Genomic DNA, 24,458 nt, shown 5'->3' on the forward strand with positions numbered 1-24,458 from the left:
TATTTTGCATAGAACACGCCCCCAACCAGCCTATTTTGAATTAGGCGGGCTTACGCCGGCCCAGTTACACTACGCCACCATAAGTTAGAGCGCAGCTTCTTTGTGAATACAGGACCTGCTGCTCTAACTTACGGCGGCGTAGTGTATCTGAGATACTCTACGCCCGCCGAAATCTATGTGAATCTAGCCCAGTGACTTCGGCTAACATTTGGCCCGTGTGTATGGCAGCCGGTCAGACAGAGCCAGACGAACAGCCAGCTTCTATTGGACGAGTAGCTGACAAACTCCCAATCAGCTCTCTCAGCCAATGATTGAGAGTACTGACCAGAGTGTTCTGGCGGGGGCGCCCCCCTGTCAGAACACAATAGCTCAGCGGGGGAGATTGCTGTGCCAACAACCTGCTGGGTTGAACCAAAGAAATCTGATGGTGTGTACTAGGCTTAATACTTTCCTCCTCTGAGACTGACAATGCTTCTTATTCCCCAAGACACTCATATATTCTCTCATTTGCTGTTAGAGAAACCTTGTAATTTAAGTGAACCTGTTGTTTTCCCTACATGAGCACATCAGACCACCAGAATAGGTTAAAATTGTCAGTTTGTATTGCCATCTATGTCCCCAATGTGGCAGTCCACTGTGTGAACAACTTTATTCATAGCAGAGAAATTAGGATCTAATCAATAAAGTTCATTCCATTTGCTTTGTGATTAATAGCACTGCTTCTTGCACCTTTCAGTATGTACACATTTCTTTCAGAAAATTCCAGGGGGGGCAAGGGTTGGGAATTGGGAAGCATCAAACTGCACAATAATATGGTTATCCTTTAATCACTTCAATACCGGTCACTTTCGCCCCTTCCTGCCCAAGACAATTTTGAGCTTTCAGCGCTGTCACACTTTGAATGACAATTGTGTGGTCATGCAACACTGTACCCAAACTAAATTTTTATCATTTTCTTCCCACAAATAGAGCTTTATTTTGGTGGTATTTTATCACCTCTACAGTTTTTATTTTTTTCGAAACAAACAAAAAAAGATTGATCTTTTTAAAAAAAAAAAATTCTTAGTTTCTGTTATAGAATTTTGTTTTCTCCTTCACTGACGGGCACTGATGAGGCGGCACCGATGGGCACTGATGAGTTGACTGATAAGGTAGCATTGATGAGGATACACGGATATGTAGAATTGATGGGCACTGATAGGCATCACTGAAATGCAGCACTGATAGGTGGCACTGACGGGAGGCACTGATGGGCACTCACAGGCGGCACTGATGGGCACTCACAGGCGGCACTGATGGGCACTCATAGGCAGCACTGATGGGCACTCACAGGCGGCACTGATGGGCACTCACAGGCGGCACTGATGGGCACTCACAGGCGGCACTGATGGGCACTCAAATGTGGCACTGATGGGCACTCACAGGCGGCACTGATGGGCACTCACAGGCGGCACTGATGGGCACTGGCAGGCGGCACTGATGGGCACTGGCAGGCGGTACTGATGGTCACTGGCAGGCGGCACTGATGGGCACTAACAGGTGGCGTTGATGGACACTAATAGATGACACTGATGGGCAGCACTGATTGTACAGGTACTGACAGGTGTTAATGCTGGGCACTGATTGGCACTGTGATGGAACTGTGAAGGACGCTAATTGGCACTATGGTGAGCACTGATTTACACTATGGTGGGAACTGATTGTCACTGTTGGGCAGACCCCCCTTTGACACGGAGAGCCGCCGATCGGCTCTCCCTGTCAGCGCGAACCAAGGAATGCCGTTTAATGGCACTTCCTGGTTCACGCAATGATCAGCTGTGATTGGTCACAGCTGATCACGTGGTAAGAAGTTTTTGTCAGAGGCTTCTTACCAAGATTGGAGATGCAGTGTGTCAGACTGACATGCCGCACTCATGATCGTCGAGCTGCGCACCCCACGCGGGCCGGCATGTTATCGCGCTGGACGTCATTTGACGCACAGTCAGGATACCAGAACCACTCCCCGGCCGTCAATCTGCTATAGGCCGGGCGGGAAGTGGTTAAAGTATAACTGAAACTTTTTTCTAGTTTTTTCTAGTTGTGGCCAGATTGGAGATAGATTAGTCCAGTTGTCAGGATTGTATTGCTACCTCTGCTCCCATTGGGGAGATTCAAACTCTCTATTTGTCTTGTTTATCATTATTAAAAGTAAAAGAACATCCAACATTTTTGGGTTGTCCCTAGAACATTAATAGAGGGAAAATCTTCCAATGGGCACACTCATTCTGGTGATCTGGGGGGGGGGGGGGGGCAATGGATTCCCTTAATTTCCAGATTTAATTTCCGTTATGAGACAGGAAGTGAAGGTAAATCTTTCCAATGGAACACAGATTGAAAGGAAAAAAAATGGCAACAGTTATAACCCTTTCTTACTCTATCCAAGTTGAATAAAGAAAGTTTTGCCTATGTTTCTTCTTTAAGTTACTCAAGTCTATATGATGATTATAATTTTGCACAGTGTTCTAAGCTACTGAAGTAAATAAAGAATAATAAAAAAAAATATATTGTTTGGGAATTTGAATTCTTTTAGCGGATGCCATTTTTTTTAGTTTTTGTTATTAATTATTTATTGATTATGTTGTGCAGAATCACGTCCTCTATCCGTTCCAGCAAAGCTAGTGCAGACCTCCAAAGAGAGCAGCAAGACCCCAGAAGAGAGGATGAAAGAGTTCATGGGAACTGTTTGGAATGCAGTAAAGCGTCTTACACTTCAGGTGAGATTACAGTTGATGTTGAAATGTTAGCATATAAAGGTGTATTTTAGCTCTAGATGTAGCCTGCTTGGCTTCTTGCTTTTAACAAAAACCCAGTTGAATTTGGCCTACCTCATAGTGCCTAAATCTGGTCTTGTACATCGTGAATTTTCAGTTGTGGATTTACCTACCCCAGGGTGTTCCTCCCCCTTGCTTGAACTCTCTAAAATATGAAATAAAGATGCCACTTCATAATTGCAAAGACAGATTTGCAGAGATTTTGGAAAAACTGAGAATTATAATATACTTGTAGTTTACTTTTAAATCTTTATCAATTTTTACCTTCGGGTGAACTATTCCTTTAAATGCAGCTTATCTTTTTTTTTTGTTTTCTGAAGTATCAGTTAGGAAACTGTCATTGCAAAAATTCTGCTTGAAGCAATATTTAAATCTAAATTTTGTTTGGAAAATAAATAAATCTAAACTGTGCCCTTAACAAAATCCCAAAGATATTCCAGAGATACATTAGATCTATTTGATAACTTTTTTTTTTAATCATGTCCCAGTAGCTAGAAAACCAACAAACTTGCCATACCTACTGGTGCTCCTTGTTTGATCTTTTGCTGGCAGCTCTGATTCATTAAAACATGCACGAAACACTGCATCCCTTGCACCCTATTCCCTGTTTCTACATCAATAGGCTGTGCTTCCAATATTTAAAACTGTACCTGCAGTATATGAACATCAGCAGCATGGTAGATTACCTTGTAGCAGAAATGCTAAAGATGTCAAGGTTTACATAACTCATTTCCTTTCTTACCCTAGGGGGTACAGGAATGAGTAATATACTGGGAACTTATTTTTGTAGTTTTACTAGGGAAATTGTTTCATTGGAATCATAGTCAGAAAGGTGAGGAGAATCTTAGCAGCTACAAACATTTTAGAGTCTATACAGCAACGTACTGGTGCTACAACCCCCAAAAAAATAAGAGTTGTTCCAGAACAGTCGGGTACAGGATAAGTAGTTGAAAGCTGCAAGCATAATATTAAAACAAAGCAATCTGCAATTCTTTACTTGCTTTTTAAAACCTTCAAGGTTCTCCATAAAAAACACGCTTACATACAGCAGATGGTAACACGTTTCAGCCCTGTCGGCTCTGTTGTGAACAAGCTTGACAAAACTGAAACGCGTTAACATCTGCTGCATGAAACCCTGTCTTTTATGGAGAACTAATAAACCTTGAAGACTTTAAAGAGCAAGTAAGCAGTTGTGGATTGCTTTGTTTTATTACAAACATTTCAGAGGAGCTTTTGGGAATTGTGTTGGATAAGCTTTTGCTCCATTGTAGTCGTAACCAAAAGCAACACACTAAAAAACTGAAAATCCCCTTGAAGCAGTTTAGTATTCTCATGATCAGTAGAACAAATCAGAATGAAAGGTTTATACATAGTAGTTCCTTACATCAGGAGCGTACTTAGAGTACTTGGCACCCGGGGCAGATCCTATATCTGGCACCCCCTCCCCCCCCAGGCGGGCGGGCAGCGCACCACATGTCGACATCAAGTGACGTTAGGGTAGTATACTAGGTTAGATAATATAGTGCCCGGTTAGGGTGGTATATAGTGTCGTGTCAGGGTGATATATATAGACAGGTTAGGGTGGTATATAGAGCCAGGTTATGTGGGTATATAGTGCCAGGTCAGGGTGGTATATAGTGCCAGGTCAGTGTGGTATATAGTGCCAGGTTAGGGTAATACATAGACCCAGGATAGTTAGGTATATAGTGCCAGGTTAGGGGAGTATATAATGCCAAGTCTGGGTGATATTTAGTGCCAGGTCATGGTGGTATATAGTGCCAGGCAGTGGCGGCTGGTGTTCAAAATTTTTGGGGGGCGCAAACCAAATGAACAATTCTGAAAAAAAACATCAATTGCAGCCTCACTGTATCCATCAAACGCAGCCACTATGCCCCTCAAACACAGCCACGTTGCCCATCAATTGCCGCCACTGTGCCATCAAACGCAGCCACTTTGGCATCAAATGCTCTCACTGTACCCATCAAATGCTGCCACTGTCATCAAATGCTCTCACTGTGCCCATCAAATGCCACTGTGCCCCCACCCCCGTGGCCGGTGAGCAGTGTCCTACGTGCTCATCCATGTCTGTCCTCAATGTCTTCTCCCGCTTGATAGGCATCCAATCACAGCACCTGTCGTTTCAGCCAATTAGGTGATGGGTAACAGACCTGAACTCCTGATTGGCAGAAAAGCGGTTCAGTGTTAGGAAAGCGAATATTCATTCACTTTTCTAACACAGCTGATGTGATGCGAGTTCCAAGAACCTTTTTCGACGTCTATTAGAGCCTATAGCTCTAATGAGGTGCTTTAACCCCCCCCCCCCCACACCTTTGCCTGAATAGGGGGTATCAGCGACAGCCATGGATAGATTCATGCAATGCATGAATCTATCTATTGGTGATAGAGGGGGTGGCTGGAGAGAGGGGGCTGCACCCTTATGGACGCACCACCACTGGTGCCAGGTTAGGTAGGTATATAGTGCCAGGTCTGGGTGGTATATAGTGCCAGGTTAGGTGGGTATATAGTGCCAGCTTAGGTCTGCATATAGTGACAATATGCATTGCTTAGTCACAGCATGTTAGATGATTCCCCGACTGCTGTAGTGTGTGGTCTCTCCTCCTCTTTCTTCTTTAGCTGTGGGAGGGGTCAGCCTGAGGGGAGGAGTCTGTAGGAGGAGGTAGCCACACCCTAACCACCACCTCTGGCTGCATAGGGAGATAATGAACACCACCCTGAGGGAAAGCATAGCTTGATGAGACAACAGGGGGAGTTACAGACAGCTTCCCCCACACCGCTGGGCTCTCTGCTGATCGGATCAACTTTTTTCAAAGCTGCAATGACAGGGAAAGTGCACCTGGGTCCCTGGGCAGTGCATGACACCTCCTCCATGTGTGTCACCAGGGGCAGACCGCCCCCACACCCCCTTGGTATGCCACTGCCTTACAGTTACATATATGAACACACCTTCCCACGGTGGGATTTCTTACTGGTACCACAAAACTAATTGTGGTTTGGAATCATGTTATGGCACCATAATTGAAGTTTTTGCTCTGACTGAACTTAAACTTAAAGATTTTTTTTTTGTAAGCCTCCGTGAAAATGATATAAAGCCCCTATGTTACAGGAAGACATTAAGAGCTCTATTCCTAAGAAATATTATGTGCCTATTTCTTGCCCACAAGTTAGCTGAAGCTGATTCTTTAACTATACTGATATTCACAAGAAACTTGGCTGCGATTAACAAGCCATGTTTTCTTAGAGGAAAAACAGGGTGAAACTCTGATCATGTTATACTAATCTTTTGTCTTAATCAGGATTTTTTTTTTTTTTTTCTAATTATTAAACACAGCCAAATGACACACTTTTCAATTATTTAAATAAAAACAGTAAATGCAGCTGGTTGTGTTCTTTACAAGCCAGAGATCCCTGTTTTCACATTATATTCTTGTAGAATATTTGCCATTTTCTACCTTTTTTATTTTCATCTTTGTCTTCCTTTTTTTATGTTTCTTTAAATCATCATTGTAGTGTTCCTCGGGTCTCATGTTGGCAAGTGGAGATTTGTACTTATGTCAGCCTTCATGGATAAAAAACAGTGACTGCTGTAATCAACTCTGCTGGCTGCCAGTCATGCAGAGTGAAGGTGCAGGAAAAAAAATAATATATGTACAAAAGGCTGCCGTTTTTTTTTATTTTCAATACCTTTTATTTAGAAATAAAATTTAAGTTATACAAAGCCATAAATTGCCTTTGTATAAGGTAACAGTCTTTGGTTACAAACCGGGTTTAAGTCGTATGTGTTACAGAGAAGAAACATACTTTTTTTGTCGCTACTCCTGGCTCATCCTCATCCAAATTTCTGGGATCTAAAATAAAATGAAAAAAAAAAAATCAATTAGGCAAAATAGAGTATAACAATTTAAATAGGCATCAAGCGATGTGGAAGGAAAGCACACAATGTCCCATCCACTCACATCCTTACTCTCCAAAGCCGAACATAATGAGGGAGTAGACGCTCAAATAAAGCTTTTTTAATGCTAGTGTAACCCACCCCTTGCTCCATAATCCAAAGACGTGGGATAACATATAGAAGGGAGTACAGAGTTATTATATCATTCAATTGGCATTTGTTCGCACCATTATCCAAGATAGCTTGGACTTTAGCAGGTGGAAAGGGACCATTGGGGATTTCCAAGACCTGGCTATGGAAATTCTGGCTGCAATAATTAAAAAGGCAATAAGCCTCTTTGTATGTCTCAGTCCCCTCCACTGGACGCCCCGAAAAATGCAGGGGCACTGATATCATCGCACATGTGCATTAAAGAGATGGGCCACTGGTGCCGTTTCTTCCGGAGTCGTGATGTCACCCGGGGGCTCCCGTGCACATGTTCGGGAGTGACGTCATCGTGGCTTTGTCCAATCACAGCACCGGAGCCGTGAACCCGGAAGTAACTCCGGTGGCCAATGCTATTTCATGGTGTCGTTCTAAGGTAAGTCTTTCATAATGAGCTAGTATGTGATGCATGCTAATAGCTCATTATGCCTTTATGCCATTATGTCTTGCAGGGTTTGTTTTGTATTTTTTTACAAGGTTTACAATCTCTTTAAGCTAGAAAAAATGGGATTTCATTTTATATAATAAAATGTCTACTTTATTAACAATATGAGAACATCAATTTAGTCTATCACGTCACAACCCCAGAAGTCAACTATCTGTATGCCTACCCTCTACTATATGACATGAGTTACATAAAGTATGTCATCTGGGGTACGAGAGGGTTCATGGAGCAACACATCCCATATATTTTAGAATACACAAAAGCATAAAGAGAACAGTGACTTTAAAGGTGCTAATTACCACACAATTGTTTAAAATGTATCAATTCATTTTATTTTTTCAATTAAAAAGTTTTATTTTTAAAATCAGCAACTATAAATGGATTCCATTTTGTAATAACAGACTATGTTTACATATTCCATGCTACAGCAAATGCAACAATCTTGGCATGTTTACAGCTTCTTCGGGTGTTTATGTAGCAAACTGGACTGTATAGCAAACTGTCTATTAAATTAAAGTTACAAAGGAATATCATCTGTATCTATGTCAAGGTCTGGAACCAATGTACTGATGACCAATGTATCTGGGTGGATGGAAATAGCAGAGACAAAGTTCAAGAAAGGGACCAATAATATATTGCATCACAAGGGGGCATCTTCAGACCCTGCTTTATGTTGGTGCAGTATGATAGAGTTTGTATATTAAACACACTATGCAGTGTGTTTCTGGAAATATTTGAGGCCGTAGATCACCTGGTGTGTGCTAGAAGAGGGGGACATGCTGTATTGCCCCGTTGTCAGAGAAAACTGTCTGAAGTGACTCATGCATGAAACAGGAGAAGGAGGGAGCAGACAAGAGTTAAAATTGGTGCTATGGATTGAAGTACATTAGAGTCTTCACTCCCCATACTCCTAAACACTCTAGGGTCTTGACATCATCAAGACCAAAGCATGGTCTTGAGGACCCAGAGGGACAGTCCACTGCTGCATGGTGGGGGAGCGGAGGATCAGGTAAGTAAAACTATTTTTCCTCGCCCCTAAACAAAACAGCTATTAATCCTTCAAATACCAGCACAATTTCACTGCAAGAGATAAATTCTTATTTGCCCGGAGCCGGGCTTTAAGGAAAACTTGTTCTTTAAGGGTTTGTAACCAGGGAATAGCATATTGGCAAGTAAGTAGCAGCGACAGTAAAGTGATTCTGCTGTTCTCACTCATTACTATGAATGAAAATCACATTTCTGAATCAATGGCCAAATGATGCATGAGAAAGAAATTATACCAAAAATGACCAATGAAAATATTTGCCTCCTCCATGATTTGTCATCTGCTCATGGTTATTTTTTCTGCCCTCATGAGAACATAGTTGGTTACAGATGATGCTTCCCGACAAATGGACAACAGTACTATTTGGAATGCTTGCTTCATCTCCGAACAGGATGTTTTGACTCATTAAACAATGAAATATCAAGTGAAGCTTTCTTCTAAACCCATGCAGCCTTGTCTAACAGACAACACTCAAATGTACAACACATAATTTAGCAATGCTAGTAAAAATGATTTACCTGTGTAGTCTTTCAGGCTTTGTATACACCATTTATAAGACAACCTAATGTTCTATAATAATGGAGCCTGTAGCATGCAGTAGTGTCTGATTGTGCTGTGGTGTGGCTCTTGCTTTTACACACAATACAAGTTTATCCACCTCTGTGCCCCTCCTACCACTGCCTCAGAATCATATATTTAGAAACAAGCACACATTTGTAAACATTTTTGCATTGCTGAATGACAAAAACAAAACAAAAAAAAATGTCATACTTGTTAGCATGCTATCATAATTTAAAAAACAAAATTTTCCAGCATTTTTGAATCTACAACCTCCATTGAAATAATTCTTGGTGATTTCTGTCATGAAGGTTCTTGTGGTGGTACTCCTGTTATAGGGTGAAAATTACATGTCTGATCCCTTTTGCTTTTCCATGTTGTGTCTGTGTCAAGCACCTACTATCCCATGCTACATGGTTTTCCGAATGTGCCATTTAAAACAAATTAAACATAATATGGGGAAAGGTTGTTAAATTAGCCTGTAAAGTATGTGCATGCTGCTGTAGCAAAGAGAGTACCATCCTTCTTCAGTGTCTTGTCATATGACCAGGATTTTGGAGGACTAGTGTTTAGACATGATTAACCAGTTAGCAGCTTTGTCACAAAATAATTGTAACTACAGCCACCAGAATAAATCCATAGTAGCACAGACCACATGACCATTAATTTGGCAGTAGCTAGGTGACCTTCTACCCTAGAGAGACCCTAAATTCCTGTTATAGCCATAACCATGAGGTTGTTTGTAAGCATTTTTTGTGTCAGGCTTGCTGAATTTAAAAATATCTCAGTGTCTTTTATCATAACCATAAACAAGCAGATTTTACATATTCATTTAGAACAGTCATTTTTTAACCTAAAAAATTGTCCCCAAACCATTAATTTTAACATTCTTGACTAACCTTATGTTCTAATTTACGTAAAGTTCAGTTTTAAATGTTCTGTGCATAGTACGGCACAGGAGATGGTTCTAGACCAGTGATGGCGAACCTTGGCACCCCAGATGTTTTGGAACTACATTTCCCATGATGCTCAACTACCCTGCAGAGTGCATGAACATCGTGGGAAATGTAGTTCCAAAACATCTGGAGTGCCAAGGTTTGCCATCACTGTTCTAGACCATAAGGTTGCATACATATAGTCTACAGCTGTTGCCAAATGTTTTGAGAATGATACAAATATACATTTTCACAAGTCTGCTGCCTTAGTTGTTATGATGGCAATTTGCATATACTGTTGTATATGCAATGTTATGAAGAGTGTTCAGATTAATTTAAATGAATTGCAAAGTCCCTCTTTGCCATGAAAATGAACTTCCCATAAAATACATTTCCACTGCATTTGTAAAGAAGGCTTCAGGGTGCCCAAGAAAGTACAGCAAGTGGCAGGGCCATCTCCTACAGTTGACTTGGCTGTGGGATTGGGGTACCACCAGTGCAGAGCTTGCTCAGGAATGGCAGGTGTCAGTGCATTTGCATGCACAGTAAGGCAAAACTTTTGGAGGATGGTCTGGTGTCAAGAAGGGCAGCACAGAAGTTGTGCTCTCCAGTAAAAACATCAGGAACCGACTGATATTCTGCAAAAGGTACTGGGATTGGACTGCTGAGGACTGGGGTATATTCTTTTTCTCTGATGAATCCCTTTTCTGATTGTTTGGGGCATCAGGAAAAAACCTTGTCCAGAGAAGAAAAGGTCCTGTGTCTTGCCAACATTAAAGCATTCTGAGACCGTGTGGGGTTGCTTCTCAGCCAAGGGAGTGGGCTCAATTTTGCCCAATAACACAGCCATGAAAAAATAATGGTACAAAACCATCCTCAAAAAGCAACTTCTCCCAACCATCCAAGAACAGTTTGATGAGGAACAATGTATTTTACTGCATGATGGACCACCTTGTCATAAGGCAAACGTCATAAGTAAGAGGCTTGGGGAGAATGAAGAAAACATTGACATTTTGGGTCCATGCCCTGTAAACTCCCCAGACCCTAATCCTATTGAGAACATGTAGTCAATCCTCAAGAGGCAGGTGAATAAAAAATAAACACACAAATTCTGACAAACTCCAAGCATTGATTATGCAAAAATGGGTTGCCATCAGTCAGGATGTGGCCCAGAAGTTGATTGACAGCATGCCGGGGCGAATTGCAGATGTCATGAAAAAGAAGGGTGAAAACTGCAAATACGTGTTTATCTTCATATAACGCGCCCCAGCGTATAGCGCGCACCCCCAACCTAGAAGGACAATTCCTTAGATACAAGATAAATACTTAGTTCGGATGCCCCTCGTCGGTGTCTTGCCCGGCGTCCATTGGCGGCCTTGTCCGGCTCGGCGTCCTTCTGCGGCCATCGTGGCGTTTTCCCCGCTGTGTTTTTCAGCTGATTTCTGCTTCCCACGTGTTTGAACCACTCCGCCGACATATACCGAGCGCAGTACACTCAGGTATACTCAGGCAGGCTTGGCTCCTCTCGCGTAAAGGACGTACAGGACACACATGACGTGACCGCGAGCAGAGCAGAGCCTGCCCGAGTATACCCGAGTGTACTGCGCTCGGTATATGTCAGCAGAGTGGTTCAAACACAGCGCGGGAAGCGAGTATCGGCGTATATCGCGCACCCACGATTTTGCCCTGATTTTAAGGGCAAAAAAGTGCGCGGTATATGCCGATAAATACGGTATTGACTCTTTGCATAAACTTAATGTAATTGTCAAAAACCCTTTGACACTTATGGAATGCTTCTAATTATACTTCATTATACCTTGGTAACATCTGACAAAACGATCCAAAAACACTGATGCAGCAGACTTTGTGAAAATTAATATTTTGTCATTCTCAACTTTTGGCATGTTTGTACATATGTATTCCTATGTGGCACAAATTCAAACCATAATTATTTATTGAATAGAGAATGTTGTAAATGTGATTTTATTTCAGGTTGTATTTTTAGGGCACCTCACAGTTTTTAATTCAGATAATTATTCAACGTTCCTGAAACCTGTAAAGTGTTAGAATGACATAGCCTACTTCTGTGAATGAAGTCAGTATGGTAACATGACATTCTTCAATGCTTCATCATTAGCAATTGATATTTTTCATATGCAGCACTTGACATAACAGGAATTAAAATAGGAGGTGATTCTATTTCAAGAATTTGCTATAATTCCTCTTCTTTAACACATAAATGTGTCCAATATTGGCCAGAGAACACGTTGCTACCAAAACTGTAACAAGATCCTTGAAACAGAGACGGCGTTTCCATGGAAAAATGAAGTAACGCTCACTACAGCTGTGATGCATTAATGACTAGGATTTTTTTTTTTAATCATTTGTGTTTGGTGTGGCTCAGCGGGTCCTGACCAGATGGTTTCCATGAACAAGATGTGACCCCCAGCTCCAGGACTCTTAGCTAGTAACTTCTTTCTGTTTCTACTTCCTCTCGCTCGACAGTGTCGCATCCTTATGATAATACGGGGCTTAAGAGTGACCTATCATATTGTCAGGGTTGTAGTTTAGAGGAGGTTGCTTAGCTTAAAGTTTAGTAGTAAGGGGTTAGTAGGAACCCTGGTTAAAGAGCAGTGTCCTAAAATGGACAACCTAGGCCTGACTCACCATTAAGAACCAGGTAATTCAATCAAAGTGACAGATTTATTTATTTTTGCAATAGACATACTCCACTTGATGTTGCTAGCATAATACGCAATATAGTCATTTTTTATGGTGTTTGAGTAAAGCTTTGAGACAAACCAAGCCAAGGTTTATTCAAAAGCTTTCTGTCGCATTGGACAGACTCTAAGAGTTCACTCACACTATGCATTGGGGGGAATTTACTAAAACTGGGGCACTCAGAATCTGGTGCTGCTGTGTATGGTAGCCTACCAGCTTCTAACTTCAGCTAGTTCAATTAAGCTTTGGCAAAAAAATAAAAACTGGAAGCTGATTGGTTTCTATGCAGAGCTGTACCAGATTTTTCACTCTCCAGCTTTAGTAAATAACCCCCACAGTGCTGCATTGATGCACTGCATTGTCATGCATTTAGACCCTCCTTGCTTAATCATTTAAAATGCGTTGGGGTGCCAAGCAAAATGAAAGAGACTGCAATGCATGGAGACTCATGCATTGTAGTATAACGCTATCAAATTGGCATTTTATGCTCATTATAATAATGCATTAGTGCCAATGGGCCATGAATCCAGTTTTAGCGTGTTCTGTTTTCTGTAGATTTTTTCACTGCAACTGTGACAAAAGATCTAGTTTTGTCATAGCTGAACTCAGTGGCACCTACCTTATGAAAGAAGTTTCAAGGACATGTAGATCTTATGGTCATTTATACAATATTACCTTTTCTGTGTGCATTTGTGCCTATACAGTGCCATGAAAAAGTATTTTATGGGATAGACTAGCACAAAGTGGCACATAATTTTGAAGTGGAAGGAAAATTATAAATGTTTTTTCATTTTTTTTTTTAACTAATATCTGAAAAGTGTGGCATGCATTTGTATTCAGCCCCGTTTAGTCTGTTACCCCTAACTAAAATCTAGTGGAACCAATTGCCTTCAGAAGTCACCAAATTAGTAAATAGAGCCCACTTGTGTATAATTTAATCTCAATATTGATACAGTTGGTCTGTGAAGCCTTCAGAGCTTTGTTAGCAAACATTAGGGAACAAACAGCATCATGTAGGCCAAGGAACACACCAGACAGGTCAGGGATAAAGATGTGGTAACGTTTAAATCGGGGTTAGGTTATAAAAAAATACCAAGCTTTGAACATCTCACAGAGCACTGTTCAATCCATCATCCGAAAATGGAAAAAGTAAGACACAACTACAAACCTACCAAGACATGGCCATCCACCTAAACTGACAGGCCGGGCCAGGAGATCATTAATCAGAGAAGCAGCCAAGAGGTCCACTGTACTCTGGAGGAACTGCAGAGATCCACAGTTCAGGTGAGATAATCTGTCCACAGGAAAACTATTAGTCATGCTTTCCACAAAGCTTGCCTTTATGGAAGAGTGGCAAGAAGAAAGCCATTGTTGAAAGAAAGCAATAAGAAGTCCCATTTGCAGTTTGCGAGAAGCCATGTGGTGGACACAGCAAAACATGTGACTCTGGTCAGATGAGACCAAAATTTTTACTTTTTGGCCTAAAAACAAAACAACGCTATATGTGGTAGAAAACTAAAACTAACAGTGCACAACAACCTAAACACACCATCTCCCCATTGTAAAACATGGTGGTGGCAGCATCATGTTGTGAGAATGCTTTTCTTCGGCAGGAACAGGAAAGCTAGTCAGCGTTAATGGAAAGATGGATGGAGCCAAATACAAGGCTTTCTTCGAAGAAAACCTGTTGCAACCTGTCATCAAAAGATTTGAGACTGTGGCAGAGGTTCAACTTCCAGAAGGACAATGACTGTAAAAATACAGCCAGAGCTACAATTAATGGTTTAGATTGAAGCATATTCATATGTTAGAATGGCCCAAAGTCCAGATCTAAATTCAATTGAGAATCTATGACTAGACTTGATTGACTGTTCACAGATGCTCGTCATGCAATTTGACAGAGCTTGAGCTATTTTGAAAAGAATGGGCAAACATGTACAAAGCTGTTAGAGACATACCCAAGACTTGCAGCTGTAATTGCAGCGAAAGATGCACGCAACACTTTTCAGATATTTATTTGTAAAAAATCTGCCACTTTGTGTTGGTCTATCACATACAATCTTAATAAAATACATTTGTTTTGGTTGTAACATGACTAAATGTGGAAAATTTCAAGGGGTATGAATACTTTTCAAGACACTGCACATGATCCAGTTACTAGGCAAATTGTGATCCCCACTGTGGACATATAAATATCGTACAATGACTTTTGTTGTCCCTTGCATAATATAGAAGACAGGACATGACGTTAGATGTGGACATGTTAATTGTGAGCCATATGTGTGATGATCATTTAGATCTTCACACATATTATTTATTTTTACTATTTCTGATTTCTATTCCAGTGGTTCCCAACCTTAGTCCTCAAGTACCAAATCGTTTGTTTTTAGGACTTCCTTCACCATGCACAGGTGCCTTAATCAATGCAAATGGCTTGGTATTCATGAAAGCTATTTTATCTAAGGAAAATTTCCAAAATGTGGCCTGTTGGGGATACTTGAGGAGTAAGGTTGGAAACCACTGCTCTATTCTGTTATGCTCCATTATGTACATACTCAATCATTGAGAAGACTTAAATAAAATAATATATATAATACATATATAAATATATATATATATATATATATATATATATATATATATATATATATATATATATATATATATATATATATATATATATATATATATATTATTTATGTATATAATATTTATGTACAGCATGTGTTTTTTTTCTGTACATAATAAATCACATACCTATACAGTAACCATGTACAGTGATCAATACAATACTATTTAATAATACACATTGTACACTAACATTTCTTTATTGTACAAATGGTATACGCAGTCAAGGTCTTTGATGGAAAAAGCATTTGAACCTTTGCATACAGCTCCTAGTGGGATCTGCTAAATTGGCAGCAACCTCAGCCACATGTTATATGTAGCTGATCGGACTTGCACAGTCATTAACAGATAGATAAATAGTTTGCATTCATTCACATAGAACAGTTCCTGTAGTGATCTGGAATACACATGGGGATTGTAGGACTTCACCTTGCTAAAATCTGCCTAGCTGTGGATGTTCAAGTCTTGAGATATCTTAATAACTCTGAGCTTCTCTGAGTTCTCTAAAAAATGGATCATAATTTATTTAAGCATATTTTTTATGAAGATCAGGTGACTACTATTAGATCAAACCCAGAGAAGAATTGATCTGACAACCTGATCCATTTATTGCAATACCTGATTGCATCCCAAATTTTTTTTTTTATGTTTCTGCTTCCCTGATTTTCTTAAAGCTGAACCATAATCATAAAATCTTCACACAATACATTTTGTAAATAATTTCTAAAAACCATGCTTGTGAAAATAAGACTTGTGTTCCCTTTTGAATACCCGGTCATGTGTACTTATCAAGAGATAAGTATACAGAAGTTGGATTTTCACATGGTTGGATGATAAAATTGATTATTTGCATAATATATTGTCTAACAATTCACAGTTCCTTTAGTAAACCAACCTCCATTTGTTTTGTATTTCAATATTTTTATTAAAAAAAAAGAAACTGGTCTCGAAATGAACAGACTCAATAATAGAACAAAGTCGTCAGATAATCAATATCACAATACAAAAATATAAAATGTATTATCACTGAACATATCTGTCCTTAATCATTACAGCAAAGTGTAAAATTAGTAATATGTATCCAAATACCAATGGGACTGAATAATAAATCCTCCCCGTGAGCCCGTCCCCCACCATGAACAGTGAGTGGCGGAGATCCAAAACCACAAGGAATCCCAGCAGTGGACCCTGAGATTATCCCAGGACCCACTACCGCATAGGCCCCATAAGTGATCATCTGTATTGTTCAAATAAATACCAGAAAGAGAAGGAAGTAAAAGAGCAAAGAGAGAAAAAGAAAAAAAGAGGAAAAAAAGGAAGGAGGAAGAGAAGGAGATAAAGAAAGAGAGGGTCAACCTGGAGCTCCCTATGGAGTCAAAAGATGGTCAATCCATGGGTCCCACGCCATATTAAATTTCTTGGAGTTGTTACAAAGTATATAGGCAAGTTTATCGTTTATCATAATCCAATTGAGTTTACTTTTAACCTGATCAAGAGGGATTATCGACTGTCTCCAATGCCTAGCAATTGTAATTCTCGCCGCCAACAAAATATAAGTAATCAACTTTACAGATTTTATGGGCGTTTCGTCAGGTAATTTGTGGAAAAGACCGACTTCTGGGGATCTACGAATGTTTACCCCTGTTACTGAATTTATGAGGTTGAAAAACCTAATCCAGAACCGAGTTACGAGGGGACACTGCCACCAAATATGGAGCATCGTCCCCAACTGTCCGCATCGTCGGAAGCAATTCGGTGAGATGCATTTTAGCCACCCTAGTTGGTACTAAGTACCAACGCAAGAGCGTTTTATAGTTGGCCTCTATAAGGGTAGTATTAATATAAATTTTGGATAGCTTATACGCAATGTCCTGCCATTCATTCAGATCAAAAGTAAGGTTCAAGTCCCTCTCCCACTGGTTCATATAAGCAAGTTTTAAATCTGGCTCGGTAAGAGAAGAGTATATCGCAGATATCCACCCCCTTTGTAAACCCTGTGACAACTCAAATTTTGTGAGCGTAAGGGGTCCCACCCGTAAATTAAGTTTAGATCTGGCGAAAGATGCAATTTGGTTATATCGGAATATTTCACTAGGAGGCATTAGAAACGTATCTTTAAAATGTTGCATAGTGTATATCTTCATTAATGAAATCGCCAATTCTTAATAACCCCTTATTAAGCCACCATTGGAATAGTCATAGAGTCAAGCCAGGCGGGAGCTAATGGCGTATGTGGGGATGATAAAGGGCTGTGGTGGCGTGTTCTATCCCAGATTACTAAATAATGTGATAAAGTGGGGCATAATATAGGTGGGCGTAAACGACTAGGAAGCCACATTAAGGACCCTACAGCAAAGGGATGACAGGAGAGTGCTTCAATGGAAACCCATAGGGGGACTGAGCCCTTAGCAGTCGTGTAAGCTAACTGGGCAATCTAAAGCTGCTTGGAAGTATGCCTGTAAATTCGGAATAAGGTGTTTGTTTTTGTATCCAAGGCCTCTTATCCCCCCACACAAAGCGCAGAACTTCAGCTTGCAGACGCTGTATGTCTCTCCTCGGGACTGCCACCAGTAGAGTTCTAAAATAATAAAGGAGTCTGGGTAGGTACGTCCTCCATTTGTTTTGGCACACTATTTTCTATCTGCTTCCATCAAATTGGCAAGCAGAGAAATTAAGTTTCTGTGTATATGGGTTGCTTATATACATTAAAATATGTCATTATTTTAAGATGGTTTTGTAGGATTTGAGCTGAATTTGAGCTGAATTTTACAGATGCAGATTTTTGGTTCATCTGATAAATTGATTACCACAGGGGAGTTTACACATGCAGTGTAATGACGGGATATAAATATTGGCTCTATACTCTTAATTTGATGGTGTTTGGTACTATCATGCATCATTGTAAAAAAAAAAAATTCCAGCACGGCTAATGTTATAATTTATTGTAACTAACATATCTGTGTATTTATAGATAAAAAAATATTTGTGAAGGTTACCTTTTTAATGTTTGTGTATAAGTGAACACGTCACATGTTACATTAACAATCACGCCACAGCAGATAGAATGAAAGTGAAAATCGCAGTTCACTTGGGGACTGTGGGTGGTCTGCTCAAAGCTTGTTGAACATGGTTTAAGGTAAACAGCTTCTATTTTAAATGACTGTAATTTAATCACAAGGAAGGTGTTAGTGACAAATATGTTTGGATATCTTGCTAATTGGTACCATGTTTTACAATCATGGTTGTAAATGTTCTAAAATCTATTAGGATAGTTCTTGTTTAGATGAAAGCACTTGTATGTCGTGGCGTGCTTGGTATTTAGTCATCTAGAAATTGGATTCTCCATTTAATGTAGACATTTTATTTTTCTTCATTTTAAGATACCATGGGGATCTGCCTGGCAGGCATATCGCTGTTTTTAAAGGAAGTGTACAATAGAAAATTAAAGCAAATGTTATTTATTAAATTAAGTTCTGCTACCTTTAGTGTTCTGCAATATGCTATTAATAATCCACTGATATCCCATTTGTATTTATCTGCAGCATTGTAGTTAATGTCTCTGATTACCTTTATAATCACTCAAGTTCTCCCATACACTTAGGCTCAGATCACTAATATGCAAATTTGATTTGTGTTTTTAACCACATCCGATTCGCATAGCATGTGAATCGGACTGGATTTCAATGGAGCCGGTTCACACATATGTGGGGTGGCCACGGTACGGTTTAAATAAGGGTCCTGTGAGTTTTTGGGTCCGCTTCAGGGGCGATTTCAGATAAAAAATGGGCATCTAAATCGCACCGGAACCGCTGAACAGAAGTGCACCGGACTGCTGCACTTAAACCGCGGCCGCATATGTGTGAACCCAATTTGATGCAGAAGTTTGCATGTGTTTGCATATAAAAAAAAAACTGGCACCCACTGGATCAATTTAAAGCGAACATAGATCTTGCAGTGTGGAAGGGGTAATTGACTAAGAAAACAATTCAGTAATACATTCCCTGATACTCAACAATGCCAAACAGTGAAAAAGTCTTGTAAACATGAATACTTATAATTTCAGAAAAGGAAGTCTCACTTGCAATTGTGTGGAAGCTGCACACCATCAAGGAGCGTTTGTATACTGTAGTCTTCCAGCAGCATGACTTTTAGGGTTCAATAATTGGAGATCAAGCTATCCATGTAGCTTTCCCATCTATTTCAGATGTGGAAAATATCCAATTAAAAACTTGTTCATGCACCACGTGAAACAGACTGGAAATGTAACTGCTCAATCAGCTGAAAACAAGCTGAGTGGTGTTCAGTGGAAGGTTGTTTTTTTGGAAAATGTACAATACACTACCATATTCCCCAGCATTTAGCCTAGTGAGTCAGCAAAAGTAAACCTGTTAGTCTGTTTCTAATTAAAAAAAATAGAGGCAAAAGTTGTACAATAAATTACAATAAATACTTTGACAGGGCAAAATGTTAATTCATTTTGGATGTTTTGGTTTTATTTAAAGCAGTGGCATGCCCAACATTCAGACACACAGATCTTGTGACCCATAGTCTACAGAGAGCGGGGCAGCTCTTAACCCCCCTGGCGGTATCCCCGAGCGTGACCCGGGGTTGATTTTTTCTACCAAAATCGGTAACCCCGAGTCACGCTCGGGGTAGACATGCAGAGCCTGCAGCGTGCGCTGGCTTACCTTCTCCTGGATCCAGCGATGTTACCACGCTGTGTGAGCGAGCGGGACCTCGCTCGATTCACACAGCGTCCTCCTGTGCCGCCGATCTCCGTTCCCTGCAACGTTACGACGCACGGGAGCGGAGATCGGCGCCAAATTCAAAAAAGTAAACAAACACTATACATACAGTATACTGTAATCTTATAGATTACAGTACTGTATGTAAAAAAAACACACCCCCCTTGTCCCTAGTGGTCTGCCCAGTGTCATGCATGTCATTTTATATAATAAAAACCTTTTTTTCTGCCTGAAAACTGTAGATTGTCCATAGCAACCAAAAGTGTCTTTTTATGTCAAAAATGGTTTTAGATCAGCTAGAAAACAGCGATAATAAATTATAATCACTTGCAGAATTGTGCGATAGCGATTTGCGGGGAAATTCGTCATAAAAAAAAAAAATGACAGCAACAATTCTGCAACTGAGCAAATTTCAGTGATTTTGAGTTGATTACATTATTGAATAATTTTTATTTTAATTATATTATTACTTGCTATAATTATTTATAATTATTTATTATATTATAATTTAAAATTTTGTTTTTAAAAAAATTTCATACCCGAGATGCCTATTAGATTCTTGTTTGGTCAGATTTAAGTGAGGTATTCCTAAAAATCACAGGCCTACAGTATAAAACACCAAATTTCCTTGCAAATAATTGTACCGCTTTCAGCATGTTTTTTCAGACAGAATCATACCGCCAGGGAGGTTAAACTATTACGTTTTGCAAAGAGTCAATGCAATAAAAGAGATAAGGGTTTCTGACTTAGGTTCTTCTCCCTAGAATAAAAAATGGCAACTGCTCCAATGTATAACTATCTTCTTAAAATAAGGTGCACAACTAACACAACACAAATATTTCATACCTGCTTCTATGCCTTATGATATTTCTACCTGTTTAGGCTGCTTGAAATATTTATTATGACTCATAAGGAAGGTAACACAAGGCACATGAGCACATATCAAGGGGAGAAAAGGAAATCAACACAGATGTGTATGGGGTGTTGACTTGCTCATGGATTGGGGGGGCATTTTCTATTGCCCATTTGTGACCCAAGCATTGTCAGGATCGTAAATGTTGGCCTATATCAAGTCACCACTGTTTAGAAAGTCATATTACTAGAATGTAGTCCTCTGTAGGCCTGCTCTATTGAAGCACACCACTATTATCCTCATATTTTGCAGTAGTTTGCTACTATTACATTTTTACATTACATTACGTTTATTTTATAGTAAACCACTGTTATATTTTGCTGCAGTGTGTTAACTTTTTTTTTTTCTGTCCATTAATATTTTACATGTTATTACTGAAAATATTTTTTTAATGTATAGGAGTGTGTATGTGTCTGGGTAGGAGTGAAACCCCCCCTCCCCAAAAAATTAATAAATAAAATAAAAACATGCCCTGGTTGTTATTTAAGCTGTGGCATACGTAGCTTACTTATCGAATGGGAGTATTGTGTATATTGGCTTAAATTTTAATATATGGGATTACTTTTCTTTGTTTCCCACATTAAACATATTGTTTGCTGTACAAGAAACAAAAAAATGCATGGTGATCCTGTCAGTTGCCTTGATAATAATGGGCTTCCTGTTTGTTCCTGGCCGCTGTTGCATAATGGGGTCAGGTTGTTTCCCTTCTTTTGTAACATTGGTAGAAACAATCACTCGTTTTTTGCAGTTTCCATTCACCTCCTTTTGGGCCTTTAAAAAATGTGGTATAAAGTATATATAACTAGCTTTTTTAAGATTTGATTGATTGACAGGGCATGGATAAGGAAACTTGCAACAATGTTATTCTGTGATCTGATAAAGTATTTACATGTTTCTTTACATATTGCTAATGAAATCATGGCATAGATATTGATCCTTTTGTTAACGTGCCTCCGTTCTTTATGGAGGAACAGTACTCTTTCATTGAACATAACAAGGACAGCATAGCTCAACTTGATTCTGACCTGTTCCTAATGAACCGGAAAATGGTTGTGGATGTCAGAGGAACAAACCTTGAAACCTTTGCACAGTGACTAATTCTAGCAGGGGTTTTTAGAAAAATCTAAATGCGTTACATCTGGAACAATACATGGTCCAGGATAAATAAAGTCCGTCCTGCAACCTTGGATCAATAAACTACTTATCAAAGGCGTAATTAACTTCAACGCATGACTCAAATAGCACTAACACCAGATACAAACAGAGACTTTGTGAAACAATATATTTATTTTTCCAGAATTACACTATTTTCCTGCAATGAATTCTTGTCAGGTTTTCTAAGCAAAAACCCAGAGAACTGTTTAATTGGGGATGCATATGTAGGTTGTATGTGCCAGGTTTTTACATTATTTATATCGAGGAATACCATGACAATTTTACAATTATGGGGTCGTTTTAACCTTAGTGGGGCCTAGATTTCATGCTGCCTCATTGCCTTCTATGGTGAAGTACTATTGTCTTCAAGTATAACTAAAGACAAAAACTTTTTTTTTAGTTTTGGAAAAAGTGGAGAGGGATTAGAATGCTTGTCAGGTTTTATTGCTGTCTATGCCCCCGTTAAAGAGATTCACTTTCTCTATTATTTCTGGTGACTTGAGGGTCCCCAGGGAATTCCCTTAATTTGCATGAAATTTCCTCTCACTTTTATGGGACAAGAAGTGAAGGGAAATCTCTGCAATGGGACACAGATGGTGAAAAATATGTCATGCTTTACCCAAAAGGAAAACAATTCTGGGTAGATGATGGGAAGTTTATTCACCCATTACCTTTTTTTCCTTCTCCCTTCCTGCTTGTCTGGACAACCTTTTCCCCAATTTTGCCACACACTTTAGTTTCTAGTAATACAATTGTTTTGGTGTGGCAACTTTAGCGCCAACTAATTTTAATCACATAAAATACTATATTTTTTTCACATAGTCCGGTTGAAAAAAGACACAAGTCCATCAAGTTCAACCATAAGACATAAAATAATAATATCGTACAATCACATATACCCAATTCTATACCCACAGTTGATCCAGAGGAAGGCAAAAAACCCCAGCAAAGCATGATCCAATTTGCTACAGCAGGGGAAAAAATTCCTTCCTGATCCCGCGTGAGGCAATCGGATATTCCCTGGATCAACTTGCCTATAAATGTTAGTACCCAGTTATATTATGTACATTTAGGAAAGTATCCATGCCTTTCTTAAAGCGGAGCTCCGCTGAAAAAAAAAATATTAAAAGCCAGCAGCTACAAATACTGCAGCTGCTGACTTTTAATATTAGGACACTTACCTGTTCTGGAGTCCAGCGCCGTCCGCAGCAGAGGACAAGCGATTGCTCGTCACTCTGCTGCCTCCGCCATCCTCAGTGAGGGAACCAGGAAGTGAAGCGCTCCGACTTCACTGCCCGGTTCCCTACGGCGCAATCCCGAGTCACGATATGCCTGCAGATTGGCTCCCGCTGTGTCCTGATAGCCGAGTGTTCCCAGAACACAACGAGGGGGGGGGGGACGGGAGGTGGCGACATGCCTGCAGTCTGCTCGAGACTGTATGGCCGGAAGTGGGTGCAAATACCTGTCTTTAGACAGGTATCTGCACCCACCCCTGAAAAGTGTCAAATGTGACACCGGAGGGGGGGTTCCGATCAGCAGGAGTTCCGATCAGCGGGAGTTCCACTTTAGGGTGGAGCTCCGCTTTAAAGCACTTTACTGAGCTGGCCAGAACCACCTCTGCAGGGAGTCTATTCCACATTTTCATAGCTCTTACTGTGAAGAAACCTTTCCGTATTTGGAGGTGAAATCTCTTTTCCTCTAGACATAAAGAGTGCCCCCTTGTCCTCAGTGTTGACCGTAAAAGTGAATAACTCAACACCAAGTTCACTATATGGACCTCTTATATATTTGTACATGTTGATTATATCTCCCCTTAATCTCCTCTTCTCAAGAGTGAATAAATTCAATTCCTCTAATCTTTCCTCATAGCTGAGCTCCTCCATGCCTCTTATCAGTTCGGTTGCCCTTCTCTGCACTTTCTCCAGTTCCCCGATATCCTTCTTGAGAACTGGAGCCCAAAACTAAACTGCATATTCCAGATGAGGTCTTACTAATGATTTGTACAGGGGCACAATTATATCTCTCTCCTTGGAGTCCATACCTCTCTTAATACAAGAAAGGTCTTTGCTCGCTTTGGAAACCACAGCTTGGCATTGCATACCATTATTGAGCTTATGATCTACCAAAACCCCCAGATCCTTCTCCACTACGGATCCCTCCAGTTCTACTCCTCCTAGTATGTGTGACGCATGCATATTCTTAGCCCCCAAGTGCATAATTTTACATTAATCAACATTAATTGTGCTCGTAAACCACATGCTAGAATTAACCACCCTTAATCTCAATTCAAACTTTAAAGCCAAACTCCAGCATCAGCTCTTTTCAAGACTTTTTTTTTTTTTTGTAATGCTTCCTGATAGTAGAACAGCTATTACTATGCTGCTGACTT

The 24,458-nt window shown here is 40.0% G+C and overlaps 1 protein-coding gene across 1 annotated transcript in view; it reads left to right on the top strand.

The window, feature by feature from the left end:
• The window catches only part of VPS13B (vacuolar protein sorting 13 homolog B), a 1,252,356-nt gene that overhangs the window by 564,477 nt on the left and 663,421 nt on the right, over positions 1–24,458 (top strand). Inside the window, 1 exon segment of the mRNA XM_040354774.1 lies at positions 2,626–2,753. Within this exon segment, the coding sequence (XP_040210708.1) occupies positions 2,626–2,753 (128 nt within the window).

This window comes from Rana temporaria, chromosome 5, assembly GCF_905171775.1.
Source record: "Rana temporaria chromosome 5, aRanTem1.1, whole genome shotgun sequence".
In the NCBI taxonomy this organism is placed as follows: domain Eukaryota; kingdom Metazoa; phylum Chordata; class Amphibia; order Anura; family Ranidae; genus Rana; species Rana temporaria.